Source organism: Emys orbicularis, chromosome 4, assembly GCF_028017835.1.
Source record: "Emys orbicularis isolate rEmyOrb1 chromosome 4, rEmyOrb1.hap1, whole genome shotgun sequence".
Taxonomy (NCBI): Eukaryota; Metazoa; Chordata; order Testudines; family Emydidae; genus Emys; species Emys orbicularis.
The window spans coordinates 44,479,421-44,502,111 of NC_088686.1; the positions used below are offsets into that span (position 1 = coordinate 44,479,421).

General features: G+C 47.5%; 1 protein-coding gene across 1 annotated transcript in view; it reads left to right on the top strand.

Moving 5' to 3' along the window:
• The window catches only part of LTBP2 (latent transforming growth factor beta binding protein 2), a 113,721-nt gene that overhangs the window by 20,126 nt on the left and 70,904 nt on the right, over positions 1–22,691 (top strand). Inside the window, exon 3 of the mRNA XM_065404166.1 lies at positions 2,602–2,845. Coding sequence (XP_065260238.1) covers positions 2,602–2,845 — 244 coding nt within the window. The remainder of the gene's footprint in view (positions 1–2,601; positions 2,846–22,691) is intronic.

Genomic DNA, 22,691 nt, shown 5'->3' on the forward strand with positions numbered 1-22,691 from the left:
TAAGTAGTTAGCACACATTCTAAGGGACCATTCAAGGCAGATTGGCCTGTTATCACCTGTGCAGACATAGGACAAAAAGAGAGGGTTAGTGGGTTACAGATTGTTGTAATAAACCATAATCCAGTGTGTTGTTCAGTCCATGCACTAACAACCCCTTTTTGTACTATGACTGCAGAGATATTAATGGGCCACTCTATCTTGAGTGGTCCCTTAAATCTGTTCCACCTTGTATTTAGCGATGATGCTCGGAGTAAGAAGAGCTCTGTTTGGCTCGAAAGCTTGTGGCCAGGTCTGCCCTACAAAATTATGTTGACCTAAGTTACATGAGCATACAGCTGTTGCAGTTATTCCATCGCTACGCTCCTTGTGTTGGCAGTGCGCATCCTCACCAGAAGTGCTTGTATCGATGCAGAGTGCAGTGTGCTGTGGGTAGGTATCCCACCGTGCAACTCACCACCATCCAGCACAGGGTGTTTTGGGACGTTTTTGCAATGCCTATTGGGGCCAAAACGAGTCATGCAGGGGTGACTGGGAGCATGGGGTCAACTTCCCATAATGCAGTGTTCTGAATCCCATTATATTTCACGCCTTCTTTTCAAAATCCCCGCAAACTCGCACGCCCTTCCTCTATCCACCCTCTCTGACAGAAGCATGGAGCCTGCACAGCTCTGCACTCTTGTCGTGAACGTTGCAAGCACCGGGTGCCTGATCCTCTGATTCTAAATGACATCAAACCCCGTAGTGTCAGACTACACTGACATGGTGGAATTTTTGCCTGTCTGGGACCCTGGTTGTGCTCTGGGATCTGCACTGATGGCCGATTCACTTCACGGAGGGATGTAATTCCAGTTGTTGGCTTTAGCCTATACACCCTAAGTGATTTGGGTTATGCCCATCCCTGAGACCTGCCTCTCTCCCGGTACAGTAACGCAGCAGTCAAGGTCAACTTAGTAACCAAGCCAACATGCCTGTGATCTCACTGAGAAGGGGCTGGTGGCAGGCCATTTTCAGACAGGACCCATCCCCACTGGTCTTATAGGGTGGCAAGGCCTTTCTGTTCTGGATTCTGGGGGAGGAGGTATTTGGGAGTGAGTCAAGTTGGGTGAGGAGGTGGCATATGTGGTCAGGTTTGTAAATGTTTTCTTTGTCCATGTGCCTTGAGTGATGAACTGGCGCTTGGATACCAGTGATGGGTGTTGTATGGGAACCCGAACACAAGGGAGGTGCATTAAAAGTTTACATTGCTATTTGACAACATGGATGGTATGTCAGGCTGCCTTAGACACCAGTCCCTTCTGCTTGGCTCGTGGGGGAACCACACAATCTAAATTAACCGTGACAGAAACGTTCACTGCACATTTCAGCCCCCACAGAAAGGGTCCGTTTGGGCGCAGGTTGAGCCACACGTGAAGGTTGAATTGTTCTTGCATTATCCAAACAGGTTCCCATAGACCTAAAATCCAAACCCTCCGGAGGGGCTTTTGTTGGTTGGGGCTTCCCTTCCGTTAAGGGAGATGCTGTCCATTTGGTCTCCTTTAGCCACGAGCCATGTAGCTGTTGCCCAGTGGAGAATGACTAACTTGGTCCCACTGAAGTGAACTGTGATTTCCTGACTATTACTGACTGGATTATAAGCCCAATTTGGCTCCTGTTAACTTGGGAAGCATTAGGGCCCAGCATGTAATTAAGGGCACTTTCCTCCCAGAGTCAGAGCTGAAGCTGATGTGCTGTAATTAGGAACACACACAGGCTGTGAGGATGATTTGGGCATGAAGTTAATGAACTGTAAGTCCCTGTAACTGCTGAGGAATTTGAGCATGGTGACTTCAGAATTAGCTGGCAGGGGAAGGGTAGAAATTTTCCAGAGAGGACAAGAGAGCTCAGAGGGATCAGGGAGGGGATCCATAAAATATAACCATGAAATAGAATAATAAAGCAATATCATAAAATGAAACCTAATAAAACAACTCCCAAGGGATCCCAGAGCCATATTGTCCTCCGCCTCATGCTTCCCTTCTCCAATCCCTCCCTGTGCTATTGCAGCTCCTGTTCTCAGCTTAATTGAGACCTTCTTGCAATGAGCTCCATGTGGGGATCAGGGCACTGGATTGTAAGCTCTTCTGAGCCCATTTCTGCTTTCACTTGTATTGAAGTAATTCAGGAGTAGCCCCTTTGAGTTCAATGGAGGGATGAGTAGCAGCTCTCAGATCTCTCTCTCTCTCGTAGATCATATTAGTGATCCATGGTAATCATAGTACCGAGACTTTCACCTCCAGGGTGCCGGCTCCAGTCTAGCCCAGAGCAGTAGCAACCCAAAGATGTGACCTGTGTGAAATGTGTCAGTCTGATCTTCCTCTTCACCCGAGTCTGAGCAGTTCACCTGCCCTTAGGAGTTGACTGAGGGAAGGGAAGGGTCGCTCCTGAAGCTGGGATTTAGCCAAGGGGTGGTGGGGAAGGGAAGCCTCCTTTAACTGTCTGTGTCAGGGGTGGGACAGGTTGCGTTATCCCACTCCTTAAACTGCAACTGTATGGAGAGGGCAACATGGGCCTGTTGCACTGGGAGCCATGTATCTCTGTTCACTCCTTTCCATGTCCCTCCAGCTGTCTGTGACCCTCCATGCCAGAACAAGGGATCCTGCAGCCGACCCCAGCTCTGCATCTGCCGCTCGGGTTTCCAGGGCACCCAATGTGAAGAGGTCGTTCCAGAACGAGTGTACCATCCTCCTGGCTCTGTGGCAGCCCTCCAGCCCCCAGCAGGCTCCCTTCCGAAGAGGGCTGGCAATGCAGAGAGAGAAGGCTCACCCAGAGGGGCCCAGACACCTATCCTGCAGCAACCACTAGCTGGGTAAGTCGCCCCAGTTACCAACAGGAACCAGATTCCCTTGACAAATGAAAATTAACCCCAGGGTTTGTGCTGTGCTGGGCCAGGCCCCAAGCTCTCATCCCCAGGCCCAGCCAGTGCCCTAGGGAATAGTGCTCTGCTTTGCCATGCAGAAGATCTAGCTTCCATTCCAAGTCACAGGCTCTTCCTTGGGGCTATTAGAGCTGCAGAGTACTGGTGCAGGGGCAATTGACCTGAATCCACTCTAAAACAGAACTAGGTTTGTCCCCATCACTATCTCCTGGTCCCTTGGAACAAGTGCGACTGTGGGGAAGAGCCTGTGGTGGAGTGTTCACCCCACACTGGCCTAGGAAGGGTTAATGAGACTGAGGAGCCAGATAGGCCACCTAGTTCCTCTCAGGTGTGGCCTAAGTAGCCACAGACTGAGGAAGGAGCCCAGTGAGAAGGAACAGGCGGGGCTAGTATAAAGCCAGGAAATTGGCAGCAGAAAAAGGGCTGCAGTGAGGGAGCCTCCAGCCACTCTGGTTGTTAATAAGGGGGGGAAGGAAAGCCAGGGGGAGAGCAGAAACCTGGGGAGATTGAGGCCCTGAAAAATGGTTATCCAGAAGGGTGGTGGAGTGAAAGCCTGAGGGAGGTGGAGTAGGAAAAGACTCAGGGAAGTGGTAGCAAGGTGGGACATTGCAGACCTTGGCTGCTGATTAGAGGGTCCCTGAGCTGGAAGCTGGGCCCAGGTTCCCCTACCAGCCACTGGGGAAGTGGCAGTCAGGACAGTGGATTTGCAGCCTGCCTGGGACTGTTCATCCTGTGGGACTTTGATACCCCCATAAGGGGAAAGCACAAGTGACCTGGCCAGATGGCCAAGCCATGAAGAGAGAGCACCCTGAGTCACAGAGAGAGAATGAGGTGGAAGGGTGCATGAGCGAGTGACAGAAGGGGGCGTCAGACCTGGAAGGAACTAATCTTCAGGGCAGCCAGAAGGAGGCGCTTTAGTGGTGAATGTATCCCAGGACAGAGCCTCCCCAAGTTTTAATAGTGTTGTCCTTTGTCCAGTTCAGTAGCATCTTTAATGGTCTCAGCCAGGAGGACTGGCTGGTGGGTTTTTGTGTGTCCAAGCAACACCCCTAGGTAAGAATATTGGTTAGAGTTGTGCTATTATTATATGCAGAGAAGAGCACAGGTACTTGGGATAGTATACAAATGTACACAGGTGTTTCCAAGGTGCCTATCATCATAGATCTTAGGAGCAAAGGGTTCATGTAACTGTTACACATGTATATTACACTACTATATATAGTTCTTGTATATAGTATTGTAATCTAGTTGGTGCGTGGGTATCTGGTGCAGGATTGTTATGCTTAGGTAACTCTGCAGCTTTTGTTTATTTGGTACTGTACCTAAGAGAGACTAACCCCTTCTAGATTGAGTACTGTGTGGTAGGAGCTCGAGGTGGTTGTTGTTTCTTTGTTTTTGTGTGTTAAAAGTAGCTCATTGGCTACAGCCCAGCTCCCTCTAAACCAAGCTATAATCTGTCCCGTATCTCGTATTTTGTAAGTCCCACTGTGTAGGCTTTTTCTCTTGTAAGCCTTAGGGTGGTGATACACTTCCCAGCTACTACTGGGAATATTCCAAAAAAAAGTATCTCTTTGTTGTTTTGTACATTTGCAGAGTGGGGGTACCTCCTAGAGTAACCTAGGCGGGGGTTTTGCAGGATCCATATCAGTGTTCTTCTGGAAGTGTTTATGGATGTCTGAGCAAAGTGCTTGGCTTTGTGTCCAGCTCCAGAAAGCATGCCTGCATCCTACCTGTGTCCTCTCCAGCGGGTGCGCTGGCTAAATTCATTTTGTTGGAGACTACTAGAACTGTGCTGTGTAGAAGCTATATATGTGATGTCCGTGGGGTTTCTCTCTGTGATGGAGAGGAAGAGGTGATGACCCTTTTGGGGAGGCCTGCCCAGAAGCCATCTTCTCTGGCACCCTGAGATTCTGTTCCCTTTTCTCTTTGATGTGCTGTGATTTTCTGTTTCAGTGCTACTCAGAGCTATGTAGGGAATGGCAATTTGTCCTTTAGATCTGCCTACTTTCCTGAGTCTGTGCAGTTTATCATCAAAACTGGCAATAAACTGCTGCGTGCCTGCCCATTCTGGAGCAAAGGGAAAGTCCGAGCTGGAGACATTTCTAAACATCTAATCTTGGAAGGCTGTATTTTGGGGTGAGTTCAAATTATTTAAAGCTTGAAATGTTAAGGGAATTGTTCATGAGTCAGTTGAAGACTGCGTTTTCCATCTATCCTACTGCCTGTGTGAAATAAGCACATGGATGAAGTGTGTCTGGTGAAAGTCGAATCCAGGCAAGACAGAGATGATGCTGTAAGGAAGAGGGAGGAACACTAGTTAGGCCCCTATCATCACCCATCGCAACAGAGGGTGTCCCAGTGCACAGAGGTCAGGACATGGCACAGCGGTAGTATCCTCCTGGATTCCTCCTCTCTGATCCTGGATACCCAGAATGCTTTCTTTCAACTGCAGCAAGGCAGAAGCCTGACAGATATGGAACCCGCCACAGTGTTCCTTCCAGGTTGGATTACTCTGGCAGTGAATACACAAGTCCTGACAAAACTCCAGTGGGAGTAGAGTGAAGGAGCCAGCTTACTGAGCCACAAGTACATCACCCCTGTGCTCCACTTGACATTATTATCCATTGAACTCTGAATCAAATCTTTGAACAGAGCTACCTGAGACATCACGTCTCCCTCGACGAGTAGGACCTTCCATGACAAGAACAGTGGAGCTGTTCACATTGAATAAGACTTGTGAAAGCCACAGACAAAGGTGGTTGTCAAACTGCCTTCTTGGAAGGAGTGGGATGATCAGGACCCTGGCGGCTTTCAGATCTGAATGCCAGACACATCTCCATGCATGGGTTTTCTCTCTTCAGTGAACCCCTTCCCTCTCCCCCCCACCCCCAATCACTCATCACTCTGACTGGTACCTGCAGCTGGTTCTTCCTCCAGGGTGAGGCTCCCACCATTTCGCTGGGAGATTATTCCACCACCTAATGCATCTCCTTGTTAGGCAATATTAAATGGTACTGGTAGCAGTGTTCTGCCTACTGCAGGCTAGCTACAGCCAGGCATGTGGTCCTTGCATGTGCCATAGTCTGTACTGATGTTCAGACCTTGAACCTGGGGTCTTTCACAGAAGTCTAGTAAATGACTGATTTCAGGTGACTGTAAAGTTTGTTATGGTGATGCAGCTTCCCAAGGCTGTAAAACTGACTCTAATACTGTGTGGAACTTCCCAGGGTGGGCCTGTAACCCCAGAGAAGCTGAAGCAAATAAATCAACTGTTGTTTGTTTAGCAAAGACAAGTTCTGCTTGTAGGGTGTTGATCATGTCCAGTGAGTTGAGCCACATCCCTCAGCAACTGGCTTGCCAGCACGCTTGGTTCAGAGAGAAGATACGGAAGAACATCTTAGGAGGGTCAGGAGCGAGGGGCCACTGCTGGTTCCATGTCATAGATATTGTGAGGTGGCTCTGAGATTCAAAACACACTGTCAGCCCCAAAACTTCCAGCACAAGCTTATTGCTAATAAGGGGAGCTCAAGCAAGAGCAGGGGTTTGTAAACTTTGAAGTCCCATCCTCACTACAGGAAATGCCAGAACACGAAACCAATCTTCAGACCGATTCTCACTGCAGGGTTTCCACTACTCCAAGGTGGATTATTTGTATCTAGTAGTTGTATTACCATAGTGCCTTGGAACCCCAGCCATGGACCAGGACCCCAGTGTGTTAGGTGCTGTACAAACACAGAACAGAAAGCTGATCCCTTCACCAAAGAGCTTGTGATCTAAAGAGGGACGTGGTAAGCTTTGGTTGCAAGGGTTTTTGAAGTGGTTCTTGACACGTAGGCAGTGAGCCTCTTCTAATGTTCAAAAACTATCTGCACCAAATATGCCCATTCTCACAGGAGGATGGACTGGTTTCAGACCATTTTCTGACCTCTCCCGCCACTAGCTGGCTGGGTTGCTGCTGCACTAACATGCAGGCTGTCAATGTAGGTCTGTAAGGAAAGAGTTTTCGGTTTCAATCTGGTGCTGCCTTGTTAGCAGTGTCCACGGTGTTCAGTGTGTTGTCTCCTCTGTCGTGGAAAAAGTCACCCACGCATTGATTTTATTTCACAGACTCAAGCTTGAGGCCAGTTTATTGCAATACATACCAACGCGTTGGGGTAGCAGTCCAAAAACTACCACACCCGATCACAGCTCGCAGGCTGCCTTTATTCTTACAAACTGCAAACATAGTACATCATTTACAAAAATAAAAGAGTTGGGGTCTGTTCCCTTTCTTGGTACCTTCCTCATTATTTTTTCTGAGAATTGGGTGCATATTGGGTGGGGGGCTTCTCGAGAAGCTTCTCGAGAAGCCTGATGCGGTCAAAACTTGGCATCAGCTAGGGTATATTCTCGGAAGAGTGCGTGGTACCTTCCGGGGCGTTATGGTCAGTGTACCGGGGAGGGGTTGACAGGACGCCTAAAGAAGGAGCGTGATTAGTCAGTTTGCATTTAGCTAGAAATTCGGGGAGGTCACAGAGCACCCAGAAAAGAACCATGATTGGCTACCTTGCATTTAGCTGGAATCATAGGGGGGGGGGGGGGAGGTCACAGATCACCCAAAGGAGAAGCTGCATTTAGTCAGTTTGCATTCAGCTAAAGTTACCTATTGCTTCACACAAGCGGTTATTATATTTTATCAGCCATGAACATATTTCATTAGTGCTGCTGCTGTGGCTTTTTATTCTTTCCCTCCTTGGCCCCCCCTCCCTCCTCTGGTCATGACCCTTGACCGAGTTTGGCAGGAGGCTGTGTCACTTAGCCTAGTTCAGGCTTGTGGCCAGCAGGGTGGGCCTATATGATGAGTCTTCGCCGATGTTCTGATCCGTGCAAGGGAGGCCAGCCAGGCCTATTTCCCCCTTCTGTGTGGTGAATCCTGCCCCTCTGCTGTGGCATACAGGAAGGGCTTTGCGAGGTACCCAAGGAGAGGTCTCTGCTTACAGGGCAGTTTCCCTCACAGGCCCCAGGAGGTGATTATAAATTCTGACTGGCTGTGTTACAGAGTTGAGTAGTGAGTGCCCTGCTATGTCTCTGGGCTGCACTGAGGGGGATTCCAGCTGTCATCCTAAAACAACTGGCTGGTGTTGAAATGAGGAGAGAAACCTCACTCACCACCAAGCCCAAGGAGCTGGCGTTCGCAGCTTTTCCCACAGTCTCACTGCTGGTGCTGCCCGTTTCCTTTGCTGGTTACTTCAGCTTGACCTTGGATGTGCTTTAATTGTCTGCTCTGTACTGTTATCCTGGCCTCAGCTACTCTGCCATGGGAACGGCTCCGTCAAGGTTCCCTTCAGAACAAGCTCCAAACAGGTACAGAGCTTGATAAGGAGAGATGGCAAATTCCTTTTCACCAGGCCCTTTGGTGAAAGTTAGAGCCCAGTTGCCCCCAAGGGTGGTTCTAGACCTGTCTGAGATGAATGGTGCTGACTGCAGTCTAACTACAGGGATTAGCCTCACTTGCACATTCGGTCTCAGGTTAATGAGCCTGGGGGAGTTGTTGGAGGAGCCCAGGTAACCACGGTTCTGACCCCCCAGTTTGTGTGGGCTCCTGTTTCTGTGGTTTACTGCAGTGACTGATGCCAACAGCTGTCCTGGCAAAGAGCAAGGATGGAGTGGTGGAAACACTGTTTTCTGGGGATGGAAACCTGCCCTTCAGCTGCCTGTCCTCATGGACAAGCTCCTAGTGAATGTGCCCAGGCTGCTGGTCACCTCACACCTCAAGGTTCTAGCATGGGAAACAGGTGCAGTGATTTCTGGGGACCAGGCCTTAGCATGTGTCCCTATTGAGTGCTCCCTGAGAGAGGCTGGCAAACATGACCCCAACAGTTCTGAGAATATATTATTTATATGTATTACCATAGACCCTAGGTGCCCTAGTTGTGGACCGGGATCCCACTGTGCTAGGTGCTGTACAAACACAGAACAAAAAGACAGCCTGCCCCAGAGAGCTCACATGCTAAATATAAGATGAGAAATGGATACAGACTGAGGAGGTAGAACACTGTCTCATTGTTTCCTTGTTGGTCAGCATGAGAGGTTGTGTACTCTCGCAGTTATACCCCCAGCCTCAGTAAGAGGTAACTGTCCTGAACTGAGGGGATTAGAAACCCTTTGACATGCAGAGAAAGGGTTTGGTAGGTCAGGTGTGTTCTGGGGTGGGGTTTCCATCTGCTACTGGCAACTGTTGGAGACGGGGTGCTGGACTAAATGGACCAATGGGTTGGCCTAATATGGTACTTCTCTGAGTGAGGTGAGGGTCCCAGGGAGATTGGGGTCCCAGTGATTGAGGGCAGTGGTATGTCAATGGTAATTCAAGGAGTGACTCCTGGTGATAGCCATCTGCAACCTAGATTGGAGCCTGATTGACGAGGTAGAGCTGGTCATGAGCTGGGCAAAGGCTCCAATGATGTCATGAAGGCTGAGCCCTTGTTCCCAAAAGCCCCCTATTGTGAACTGGAGACAGCAATGCTCTCTAGGATAAAGGCTTTTCCCCTCTTCACTCTCACTGGCATCAAGTGTGTTTGGAGTTAAGTTGTAAAATCATCTCCTAACTCCCATCCCTGGGACAAAATTGTGTCCACATCAGGGGTAATCACATTTGCTCACATCTGCTGCAGAGGGGAAGTTGCATATTGGCCTCAACCTTGAGTGTCCTCCTGTACTCCCTAGTGGAACCCATTCCTGCCCTGTCAGGACAATCTTCCACGTCTTTCACTGAATCCTTGGCTTCCCCACACTGCTTATTACTGTACTCCCTTCCCCTGGAGGCTAGGAGAGAGTCCATGCTCCATGTTTCTGCATGTCTGGTGTTCCCATACTTGAAGACACATGCTTCTGGGAGAAAGAGGTGGGTTTTGAATTCCTATGCTGTCTTCAGGATTGGTGGGACCAGAGCCTCCATTCCAAAATTCAGACTGGGAAAGAGTTGGCACTTTCCATGCCCCTTTATTACTCGCCACGTTTGGCAGAGGTTCAAAGCTGGTAGTGGGCTGGAGGCAGCCCCAGGAAGCTCGTCCTGTGCAGTGTGAGAGCTGGGAGGCATGGGGGTGGCACTCTTTGGCATGGCGAGTGCTAGAGAGGAGTGTTCTGGGCTTGTCAGTGGCTGGGAAGTGTTGCCCTTCTGGCCTGGCCTAGCCGCAGATCCTCTGCTGGCGCCACACTAGCCTGAATCCCTGCCCAGAGAGAAGGGAGGCCCTGACAGTCCATCGGGCAGGCGGAGCTGCACCTTGGCCCAGAAGTCAAACTAAATGGAAACAGTTCAGTTTTCCTACGTTTGAAGTAAACAAACAGGAATTATTTGGATAAGAAGGAGCTGCAGGGAATATAACCCCAGTCCCTTCCCCAGGAATGGCCTGCTGCCTTGCAACCACCTGCATGTTAATTCCAGGACAGTGTGTGAAGAGGAGGCCCCTGTTGCTGGGACCTCAGGAAGTTGCTTCTGTGGGAACGCAGTGCATAAATCTGTATCCAGAATCTATCTGGTGGGCTCCTGCTGCCCAGATGACACATGTGCAGGACTGTGGCTGTACAGCAAGCAAGGAAGGGCTACTGGGACCTGCAGAGCAGTTTCCCAGAAGCCCAGGCCTGGGAAGAGGAAAGAGCTTTGTTTTAAGGTGCTTACACACTGTATGGATATCTTGCTGGAGCTGAACTGTGGAGACTAGAGAGCTGCCTCTGGGAGGACTTTGTTTCAACAAGGTGGTTGTTAGGAGCATGCTTGGTATTTCAGACTTAGAGGTGAGGAGACGGACTTACTCACAACACTCTCACTTCAGTTGCACCTCTTCTTGGCACTGCCTTCTCCTCAGCACTCACATGATGCCTGAGGGGAAAGAGTGAAGGTTCTGCCACTACTTGTGCTCTCTGTATTGGGGTTAGGAATACCAGCTGCAGGGAGCAAAATTTATGGTAGGATCTCGAATGAGGGGAGAAAGGCGAGGGCAGCTGGGGTTGGTGGTTGGGGAATGTGTATTTTTCTCCCTCTAACAATTAATCAAAATAATCTGTGATTGTTAGGAAATTTTACCATAAGAACACAACAAAGAGATGGGTTCCAATTCTGAAGGCAAACAAAGGGCTAGAACACTTACTTGAAAAGAAAACTTAGATTAGGTGGAGGGGAGCTTGCAACAATCTTCGTAATTTTCATGAGAAATCTGGACTGTGGCTCAAGGGCAGCCTGTAATAACCAGAAATTTAGAATCCCACATTGGTAAAAAGCATCAACTGGGCCAGTTCTCATTGAAGACTAGCAGATAAGATGGCTGTCAAGTTTTGAGACCCAGCTGGGTTTAGAAGATGCCATTCCAAAAGAAAATTAGACCTTCTGGAAAGGTAAAATCCTCATTTTTTCAAAGTAACGTTTCTAAAAGCTTTTGTCCAGTTAACCCTGAATTTACATATTCAGGATTAGAATGGATGCTTTCTTACAACCTTAACTACGGTGTTGCCGCTGCTGAGTGTCCATAACTATTTGTTAAATAATACAGCACAACTGTATTATTTAACTGGAATTTCTTATTTAGCCTTACAGATGGTGTACATATTGTACATGCCTCATGCTGTTCTGTTCACTTAAGGCTGTCACTCAGTTTAAGTTAATAAAAAATACTGTTTAGTAACACCAAACTAGCTTCTAAAAATGGGACCTTAACTTGGCCAAAAAGCCACTATACGCAAATGCTTTTCACGTGCATGTTCTACTGAAGGTTTCACGCTCTGCTGGGTTCAAAACCAAAGCAGGATATTCACAACACCACACATACCCTTGAATTTGATCCTCAATTTACTGGGGTAAGTCATATGGGTCCAAGCCCCACTTTGCACCTGTGTGGCATGCTTACGCACAGGGATTACACAACACCAATGTAGCTACAGTGGACATTTCCTTAATGCAGACAGCCCCTTCCTTATTCACAACTTTCTAGGGCACTTTCCTTTAGCAACAATTGTCCCGAGGCAGCTAAGCATTTAAGTTTCTTGATCCAGAGCCATCTGCAAGTGGATATTTGAAACCTTGTTAAAACCATGAAACTAAAAAGCCAATGCCAGTCTAAATGGAATTATGTGAAAAAAGCAGTTCTACTTGGAGCAAAGAGAACTCTGAGTCTCAGATCTCAGCCCCTCTCCGGTTTTGACACAGTTGAAAGCCTTTGGCAAGCAGGCTGGGAAGCCTATAGGAAAAACTAGAGCTGTCCAAGAGAAGTTTAAAAATACTGTTTTAAAATCACATGGCATGTAGCCCCCATCTCGGCACTATAGACAATCACTTGGCTTTCTAACATTTTAAAGCTGTCAGCACTTGTGAATTAAACTAAACTGAATTAAGACCACTTTAATTCTGATTAACAGCATCCACACAGGGATTGAATGGGATTTAACTAACCCACTTCACATTCATGCCCTTTAATTAATTTGGATTAACTTTCCTGGATGTCCCTGTGTAGACAAGCCCTAATCCACTTTTTCATTCTCATTTTTCTAGCTGAAAGAAAAACTGTCATATTGTCATTTTAGATTCTGTATTGCAGAGCAGGGTGACATTGGAAATACAGCATGGGTATGCTATGTGAGGCTGTATTAACAAATCCGGTTCACAGCATATTTTATATATAGAATATTTGACACATTATCTATAACACAGTTTCTATAGTAATTACAGACAAAAAAACCTATATTAAAAGAATATTAAGGCCACAAGGTCAAGCAGTGAAAAGTTAGGAAATGCGGAAATGAAGGTTGTCTGTGCTATCTTAATTCGGCCTTCGTGTGTGTATGGCTCATAAACCCCTTTGAGTAAGCTTTGATAAGGAACAGTCAAAGCAGAGGGGAAGAGAAGGGACTGGGAAGTGGTAAGCAGAGGTAGAGTAGAGAGGGGAAGTAGAAGAAGGGAAGAAAAACTGGATTCATTCACAGTTCATTCTGAGAGACAATATTTCACATACAATTTCTTTTCAGATTTTCCCCAAAAATTCCAATTTTCCCCTACTTTTTGGTTAAAAACTTGTTTAATAAAAAAAGCTGCTTAAGCCAAATCAAAATGGGAGACTTTTGTTATTCCAAAAGGAGAGTTTCCACACACAGACTTGCACTGAAATAACAGTGTGAATTAAAACCAATTTAGTTATTTCAGTGCAAGCTTGTGTGTAGAGCGTGCATGAGGGACCCGGAGGGATTAGAAACGTAGGCAGGAAATAAGAGAATGTGATTCAACCTGGAAAAGTGTTATCTATTATGTCTGGAGGAAAAAAAATTCCCATAGCCTGAGTCTCAGTGGGAGAGAGAAACCTGGGAAGGAGGAAGGCCTGAGAGAGATGGAGAGCAGGCAGCAAGTTGGACAGGCAATGACAGTGTCATGTGACTGTATGAAACATCAAACATCTTTGGGCTTTGTAGGCAGAGGCATAGTGTCCTAGAGCCCCTCTGTCTGTGCACATGGAATATTGTGTTGAGTTTGGGGCACCTCCTTACCAGAAAGATACTGACAAATTGGGAGGAATTCAGAGAGCATTAAAATGAGCAAGGGGCTGGAGGGCGTTATGGGGAAAGATCAATAGCGCAAAATCTGTGTAGCTGACTTAAGGGATGGCCGTAGGGCATTGGGGGGGGACGGGACATACTAAGCATTTGTAAATAGCTGAGGGGAGTAACCACTGAGCACTAGATTGCCCCTAGCCCTGGCAAGGGTGCATACTTATTGTCCAATTGCTAAGGGGCATTTACAACTCTTCCTTGTGGCTCTGAGCAGGGTTTGAAGGCATTGTGATGAAAACACCTGAGCCCTATCTACCCTGGAGCTAGCACTGCTGGAACTGCACTGCAGGGAAATTACAGGCCCAACTTTTGCAAGCACAGATGCAATCCTAGTGCTCGGTTTAGCTCCCTTCACCCTGGGTGATGCTGTTCCCAGCCCTGCTGGTCCCTAAGATAAATATTGAGGGCCCCCTGGCAGGGAAAGGAGCAAGTGCAACTTTGTGATGCGGGAATCTTCTCCTTGGAGAAACTACCCATTCCTTCAGCCAAGGGGCTATCAGGTAGAATGCAAACAGACACGGATGTGTTCTTGGCCCAAACTCTGGCTCTAATCCCCCCGCTAATGAGTGACTGGAAGGATGGAGCTGGCGTTGATAACAGAGCAGAATCCCCAGGAGGCTTGTTCCCAGAATCCCAGCAATGCCGAGACTTGGAAACCTGAGAAGAACATAGTGTGATTCCCCAGCACGGCTGTAATGGCCCATAAACCAAGGTTGGGGCAACAGCACATCAGGGGGAGTAAGAGGAAACCTAATTAAAGCAGAGCTCATGGATCCAAAGGCCAGGTTCCCTCTGAGCTTCAAACTGCAAATGAAACTCTATTGGGGAATGTCATTTTAAATTAAAACACCCAAAGTCCTCTTCAATCTGCAGCATTTTTAGGAAGATCAGGAGATTTCCCAGCATTTCTACTTTACTTTCCTAGATTCAGGGCAGAAGAGAAGCCACTCCCTCTCTCCCGCACTCTCCCCCCCCCCCCCCATGTTTGTGGAGCAGCAGCCTCTTTCTGCCCCTCCTGCAGTTTGCAAATGGAGACCCGCTCTCGGGGATGTTACTTATTTCCCTGCCTCCCAAGGGGGTGTGTGGGTGTGAAGATGAATCGGCTGATCTGTTTGTTCAGTGCTTTGAAGCTGGGGAGCCCAATGGAGGGGATGGGTGTTGCTAGTGAACAAGATGCAAATGTGACTAAATGTGCTTGTTTTGTCTCTGTGTGACATGGAGATGAGTGACCCTCTCCCGTGAACCCAACGGGAGCATTTCCTCTGGTTAAGGCCTCGCCTATGGAGTATGTTTTCAGCAGGGCGGGATTGGGTCCCCAGCCCACTGTCATCGGATCGCACTCTGGCAGACGGGGTCTCTGGAATGGGATGGTCAGCCTGCTGTGTTTGTCTGCAGAAGGCCTGTGCGCATTGGGTTCATGCGGTCTTTGCTTCCGTCATGTCTTTGTACTCAATCTGTTTCCTTTCTCCAGTGCCTGCCAGGTTGGGCCCCTCTTGCATGCTGCGCTGTGAAGTTTCTCATTAGGGCATGTGCTTGCTCAGAAGTGTAGTCAGGAGCCATGCCTACGCTTGGGGAGTTTAAAGTGCTGGCTTCACTAGGAGCCCACATTTGGCTTAGGCCTAGTGTTCTTTGCCCATCCAAGAGCTGCGCTGGCATTGTAGCATAAACCAAGGGCCACTCTTAAAGCTGGTTTACACAGTTTTTGTACCAGAATAACGATTTCAGATGGGGTGATTTATTTTTATCAAAGTAGTTATATGGGCACAACCCCTTGTGTGGACGCTGTTATATTGGTATAAAGGTGCCTTATGCCAGTATAAATTATTCCCATTCCCCTATGGGGATAGCTATACTGGTATAAAACACCTTTGTATCATTATAACTGTGTCCACACTAGGGGGCTGTCCTGCTTTAACTATGCCAGTGTAGCTAAAGCAGTACAGCTTGTGTGTGTAGACAAGCTGTAACTGAACAGCCTGGCCTGATGTCTCTACCAGCTCTGTACTGGAGCTGAGGATGGCTGAGGACTGTGTTGTGAACCCCATTGGCAGCATTTGGACTGCACTTTGCCTGTTGGGTCAAGCAGATTTCAGATGTCCTTGTGTTTTGTCTTCAGGGGGGGGTCACAGTTCTGCCCATCCTGTGGATCAGCCCCAATATCCAGTAGAACCAGTTAGAAACAAAGGCAAATCCTTCCTCCTGGCAGTAACAGCTGTGTGCCATGTTCTTGAATCCCCTTCCTGTGCCACCTTCATGCCACGCAAGTGTTGCTCCCCTACTGAGGAAGCTGGGTTTCTGCTATGGGATCAGCTCCTTTGCTCACTAGTGGAGCAGCCAGCCAGAGAACAAAGGAAACTTAGTCACAGGTTCTCTTTCTTCCTTTTCAGCCTGTGGGAGAAATATGTAGATTAGCAGGTTTTTGTTTGCTTGTTTATGTTTAGGCTTGACAGAATTTGATTTTTTAAACATAATTTCAACAGATAATACCGATTTTTATTTCTAATTTTTTTTCTATTTTATCTATTTAAATTTTCACAGTTGCAGAAAATTATGGGGTGGGGATCAGACAACAGAGCAGGTCACTCAATAATTATTTAATAGTGGTAGATATTGATTTCAAAAAGTAAAAGCTTTGTAACCATTAAAACAAAATATCAACATCACATGTCAAAATATACAAAGTAAATAGCCTTCCATCGAACCCAATACGTTCTCACACAGGATTTCTCTCACTTTGTCATGGGTCTGCAGCTGTGGGAGGGAGGCCATTTTATTTAGGGAGACATTTGTTGTTGCCTTTTTTGGTGCTTTTAGAGTGAGTGAGTGAGTGAGCTGGTGCCATTGTCAGCCACAGACAGGTCCCAGCAGGCATGGAACATAACGGTACAGCTATGCTGAGGTGTTTAATGCCTATTTTGCTTCAGTCTTCACTAAAAAGGTTAATGGTGACCAGATACTAAATGCAATTAATATTAACAAGAAGGGGAAAGGAATGCAAACCAAAATCAGGAAGGAACACATTAAAGACGATTTAGATAAGTTAGACATATTCAAATCAGCAAGGCCTGATTAAATTCATATGAAGCTGTTTAAAGAACTAGCTGAAGCAATCTCAAAACCATTAGCAACTATCTCTGAGAACTCCTGGAGGATAGGTGGGTCCCAGAAGACTGGAGAAGGGGAAACATAGTACCTACCTTTAAAAAGAGGAACAGAGAGGACCTGGGGAATTATAGACCAGTCAGCCTAACTTTGATACCTGGAAAGAAACTGGAACAAATTAACAATCAAGTTGTAAGCACCTGGAGGATAACAAGGTGATAAGCAATAGCCAACATGGATTTGTCACAAACAAATCATGCCAAACCAACCTAATTTACTTCTTTGTCAGGGTTCCTAACTTAGTGGATGGGAGGGAAGCAGCAGTTGTGATATATCTTGATTTCAGTAAGACTTTTGACACGGTCCCGCATGACATTCTCATAAGCAAACTAGGAAAATGTGGTGCAGATGAAATTACTATAAGGTGGGCGCACAACTGGTTGAAAGACTGTACTCAAAGAGTAGTTATCAATGGTTTGCTGTCAGACTTGGGGGGCGTATCTGGTGGGGTCCTGCAGAGGTCAGTACTGGGTCTATTCAATATATTAATGATTTGGATGGTGGAGTGGAGAGTGTGCTTATGAAATTTGCAGAATGACGCTAAGCTGAAAGGGGTTGCAAGCACTTTAGAGGACAGGATTAGAACTCAAAATGATCTTGACAAATTCGAGAATTGGTCTGAATTCAACAAGATTAAATTCAGTAAAGACAAGTGCAAAGTACTTCACTTAGGAAGGAAAAATCAAATGCACAGCTACAAAATGGGGAATAACTAGCTAGGTGGTCATATGGTCATACTGCTTAAAGGGATCTGGGGGTTACAGTGGATCACAAATTGAATATGAGTCAACAATATGATACAGTTGTGAAAAAAACGAATATCATTCTGGGGTGCATTAACAGGAGTGTTGTATGTGGAAGGTAATTGTCCTGCTCTCCTTGGCACTGGTGAGGCCTCAGCTGGAGTACGATGTCCAGTTCTGGGTGCCACAAATAGGAGAGAGTCCAGAGGAGAGCAATAAAAATAAGAGATTTAGAAACTTGACCTATGAGGGAAGTTTAAAAAAATCTGGGCGTGTTTAGTTTTGAGAAAAGAAGACTGATGGAGGGACCTGATAAGTCTTCAAATATGTTAAGGGCTGTTATAAAGAGGATGGTGATCCATTGTTCTCCATGTCTACTGGTGGTAGGACAAGACATAATGGACTTAATCTGTAACAAGGGACATTTAGGTTAGAGATTAGGAAAAAACGTTCTATTTATAAGTGTAGTTAAACTCTGGAATAGACTTCCAAGGGAGGTTGTGGAATCCAGTGATGGAGATTCAGAGGTTTTTGAAAACAGGCTGAACAAACCCCTACCAGGGACAGTCTAGGATTAGTTGGTCTTGCCACAGTGCAGGGGGCTGGTTTTGATGACTTCTTGAGGTCCCTTTCAGCCCTACGTTTCTATGAGTCTATCTACAGGAGCAGTGTGCCTGCACTTAAGAGTCTCAAAATTGGACCAGAAGAGAAGGGAGGCTTAAGTGGTATTGAAGGAATGTGCAGATGAACGCTTGTGTCCTGTAAAGTCAGTAAAAGTCTTACTAGAGCTCTGGGACCAGCAGCTGGATCCACTGTTCATACATGGTAATGGCAGCTTCTTAACAAGGTACCAGTTTGCCCCAGTACTGAGAAAAACCATACGCTACGGTTTCCAGAGGTAAAAAACATGGGATTTTGGTAATGAGCCTTGAGCCAATGGGAAAGGGTGAGACCTTGTAGGCCGAGGTCCCTACCCACCTTTCTGCACCCTCAGAGCGAGCTGAGTCCTGGGGGGAGGCTGAGGAGAGCCTACCCTGAGTGTCTGGCCTCATTTTGCTGCTGCATCCGGATCGATTCAGAGTCTGAGAAAGGGGAAGTTTCTGGTCTGTGAGCAGCTTGAGGCTTTCCAAGACTAGCAGCTCCCTTCGGTCCCTGTAGACGTGGACGTTGCTGTGATGAGAGCTGTCCGTACTGCTCTGGTGCTTTAGTGGAAAATCAGAGGCTGCGAAGCATTACAGAGAGGGAAGTGATTCCCTGGCTCACCCCCTGCAGCGTGGAGCTGGGAGTGTTCTGGCTGAAGGGATGGGCAGATGGACAGGGCTGATACTGAGGAGGATGTTGGTGTTATAAGACAGAGGTGAATCTGCCTGTTGTTCTGGCAGATTGTCAGGAGCTGAGTGTGACTCAGCCACTGTCCTGGCTCAGGGCTGCTCTCTTGGAGCTGTTTGCACAGACTCTGGCCTGAAGAAGCCAGGATGAAATTACCAGTACATTAGTGGGGTGTCTTTTTAGAAGGTCCTTACGCTGTGGCCCTGTGTGGGGAAGGCCACATGGCCCATCAACAGGCAGTGGTCTTGTGTGGGGGTCTGTGGTCCTTGGCCTTGACAGATCTATCTGAACTGAAGGAGCCAGTTGAGTGTTCACTGTCATACTGACTGCAGAGTGCTGATCCCATGTGTGGTTAATACTTTCTCCCCGTGCTGTCCAGTAACCAGTCTCCCCACTCAGTACCTCTTGCTGGTTCTGCTTGCTGCTCTTGTTTAGGTGCTGATTAGGTAGATGGTGAGGCAACATGGACTAAAATGCCAGCAATACCCATGTGGTACTTGGCTCTACAAACCTTCATACGAGCTCTCCAAAGGCCTGGCCTAGATCATCAAGTGAATGAAGAGCTGGATGGAAGCTGAATCCATGAAAGACAGAGGTGATTGTGATACTTTGACCCACAGTGCCTGGGGTGAGTCACTGCCACTTGCTTACAGTGTGAGAGAGCCTTGTCTGTGCCCCCAGGGGAAGCCCTCCCCACTTACTGGCTGCTGGCAACACAAGTGCTCTACTCTGGGCTCCATAAGCCTGCTCTTTTCCAATGCAGGCTAGCAAATTACACACCCTACTTTTTTACACTCGAGTGCCCAATCACTTATCTTCTGGATACCTCCAATGGTCACCGTTTCGCTGCCTCCAGGGAAGCAGTGAGCCCCAGTTCCCTGTTTTCACCTCAGTTCAACACTCCTTACCTCAAGGCACTTAGAGGTGTCTATAGTAAAACTAAATGGATGTTTACTTAACAGGGCTTGAGACAGGGATTCAAACAAAAACAAGAATAAGGATTTAGAAACACAAGGTTACAAGTAAAAGAAAAACAAAATGCAATCTGTAGCCTATGCTTGTTAACAAGTTACTTCCCTATCTGATAAGGTATTTCTCTCCCAGTGGTTAGTTCTTACAGCGCTTGTCCAGTTTGGAAAGCTGGGGTCCACCTTTTATGAGGCTCCCTCCGGCAGACTCTCTCTTCTGTAGTGGCTAATAACTTGTGCTCTTACTTCATCTCTTACATAGTTACAGACTATTGTCTCTTACCCCAGGGGGTGCCCTATTTCAGAGACTTTTCTTGGAGTTCTTTTGTCTCTGTAAATCCTCAAGCCTCCACCAGGCTCAGACTGTAAACAAAGTGTTGTCTCCACAGATGTTCACCGCTCTCAACGTAGATTGAATTAGCCCTGAGACCTGTCTCACTCAGGAGACAAGTTTTGCTTCAACAGTTTTGAACCCCAATATCCCACATGTTATGTAACTCTACAGTTATTTCCTGTGCAAACATCTCGCAATACCCATGACAATCAGCTAGTTCTTAGCTTTCAGCAGAGACCCCTGCCGGTGAAATATTGAAGAAGCTGGTTGGACACTTGTGTATGCCTGTGTCACACTGATGTGGTGGGGAGAGGGGAAGCACTTGGAGGAATTTTCCACCTCTATAACATTGCCCCACTGAGGGCATCTACCCTCAGACTATTAAGATAGGCCACAGCCTCGTGTCCACCTGGATTCCTCACAGCTTCTGGATACCCAAATAGCTGTGGTCATGAAAAATGCCCTCTTCTATCTCCAGTTGTTGAGAAGACTAGGCCACCTTCTGTCAGATGCAGACTTAGTTTTGGTGGTCTAGGCTTGGTCTTGTAATTCCCTATATCTTGTGATAAAATTGCTGACCTTTAAAAGAGCTGTAATTAGTTCAGAAAGTAGCAGCCTGACTGCTCAGCAACACCAGCCTCCAGGAGCGTATCAACGCAATACTCCGCTCTCTGTGCTGGCTTGCCGCAGAATGGAGGGTCAGATTCAGGGGTTCAGTCCTCAACCTTAAAACTTTTCATGGGATGGATCCAAGTTGCCTTGTCTATGCAGGAGACAGAGCTTTCTCAGGGGCTGGTCCAAGACTGGAACAAACTCCCCAGGAACCAAGGACCATCACAAACCTCACCTCTTTGCTCTCCAAGTGTAAGGCACACTTCTTTGACCTGCCTTCTCTAATATAAACACAGAGCAGCATGTACCTAAGGAAAGGGAAATGACCACCAGCAAAACCCTACCAAAACAAAACACTACTTCATACACAATTCTCCTCTTGGGAGAGGGCGAGAGAGCGAACCAATATAGATGTTAGCCACCTCACTTAATGCAGTATATCCAGGAAGGTGCTCAGAGGCTACAGTGACAAGATGGAATAAGAACCTCTATAGAATACCCGAGAGACCAGCTCTCCCTGTGTTTTTATTTCCTGCAGTGACAGCCACATTCCACTGGTGCAGTGAAGCCATCACCCTTAGGAGTGAAACTCCTGTGTACAGGAGACTTAGCTTTGTCAGCAACTGGCCATTGGATCTGGATCCCAGGAGAGATCAGGATGAGCACAAACATCAGCACCTTCAGAGCAGAATGCCATTGCCACGTTGACCCCGCCTTCCCATAATAACACTGCAAACATTAGCCAGGTGCTCAGATATCGCTGTGATGGGTTCCCTAAAACAACTCAGAAGGAGGGAGGCTGTCCCAGGAGGCTGCGTGCTGTTTCTGTCACACATGCTGGGCCTGAATGGAGAGTGCTGTCAGCAGCCCTGACAGATGAAGAACAGGGAAACCAGCTGCTTGGCAGCCAGTCCCATTTTGTAAAGGAAGAGACCATTGCCTCTAGGCAGAGGCTCCAAGCTGCAAAGAGCTGTGCTGGCCATGTGCCTGGCTGGAAGTGTGGAAATGAATAACACAGTGCTGAGGGATTCTGAAGGATTGCATGAGGCTAAAGCCCTGGGGCTTTCACTGTCTCACTGCATAATCCCTGGGGTTGTCCCATCCTCCTAAGCTTTCAGGCCTGTCCCTTGAACAGGTGTGGGCATGGACAGTGGTTGCACAAGCTCCGCAATTGCCTCTCAACCCCTACTCTGGCCCAAAGCAGCCCCAGCTAGCAGCGAGAGGGTATGTCACTATTTTCAGCCCTTAGTCTCACGGCTGGGACATTCAGCAAGGGGGGGCGGGGAGGGGGGAATGTGGTTTTTGTGATTCGGACCACTGGGAACTGGACTGAGACTCAACTCCTGTCACGTATCCAGTGACACCAAGTGGCTGCAAGAGGGTGATGATTTCTAGCCACTACAGACTCAGGCTGCATTTAAACAGCTGAACTCCAGATGAAAGGTTCTATTCCTCAACCTCTCTGAGCCAGTCAGCCCCCTGGCCTGGGGCTAGATTGTAGCTGGAGCTCTAAAGGTGAAAAGCTCTTTCCTGTTCCCCGACCTTGAACCTGAACCAGCCAGTGAGCCTGACAGGGGGCTGGATTGGAACTGGCAAACAGAGCTGGAAAGAGACTCCTTGCTGATTGCTTTTTGTGACTCCCGCAGCGGACGGACGTGTTACCTAGCTTAATGTACAAATCCTGGAACGCATCTGCCTATAATGGAACCAAATAAACAAGTTAATTCAAAGCAAAGGGGGGAGGGATAGCTCAGTGGTTTGAGCATTGGCCTGCTAAACCCAGGGTTGTGAGTTCAATCCTTGAGGGGGACACTTAGGGATCTGGGGCAAAATCAGTACTTGGTCCTGCTAGTGAAGGCAGGGGGCTGGACTTGATGACCTTTCAAGGTCCCTTCCAGTTCTAGGAGATAGGATATCTCCATTAATTTAATTTAAAATCAACATCCCCCCTGCCATGCGCGGACACAGATCCTTCTCTGTAAACAGGATCCTAGCTGGCTGCCTTTTCCCCATCACTTTTCATGCAGGCCGTCTTGTTCCATTTCTATTTGCCTTTCGCAGGA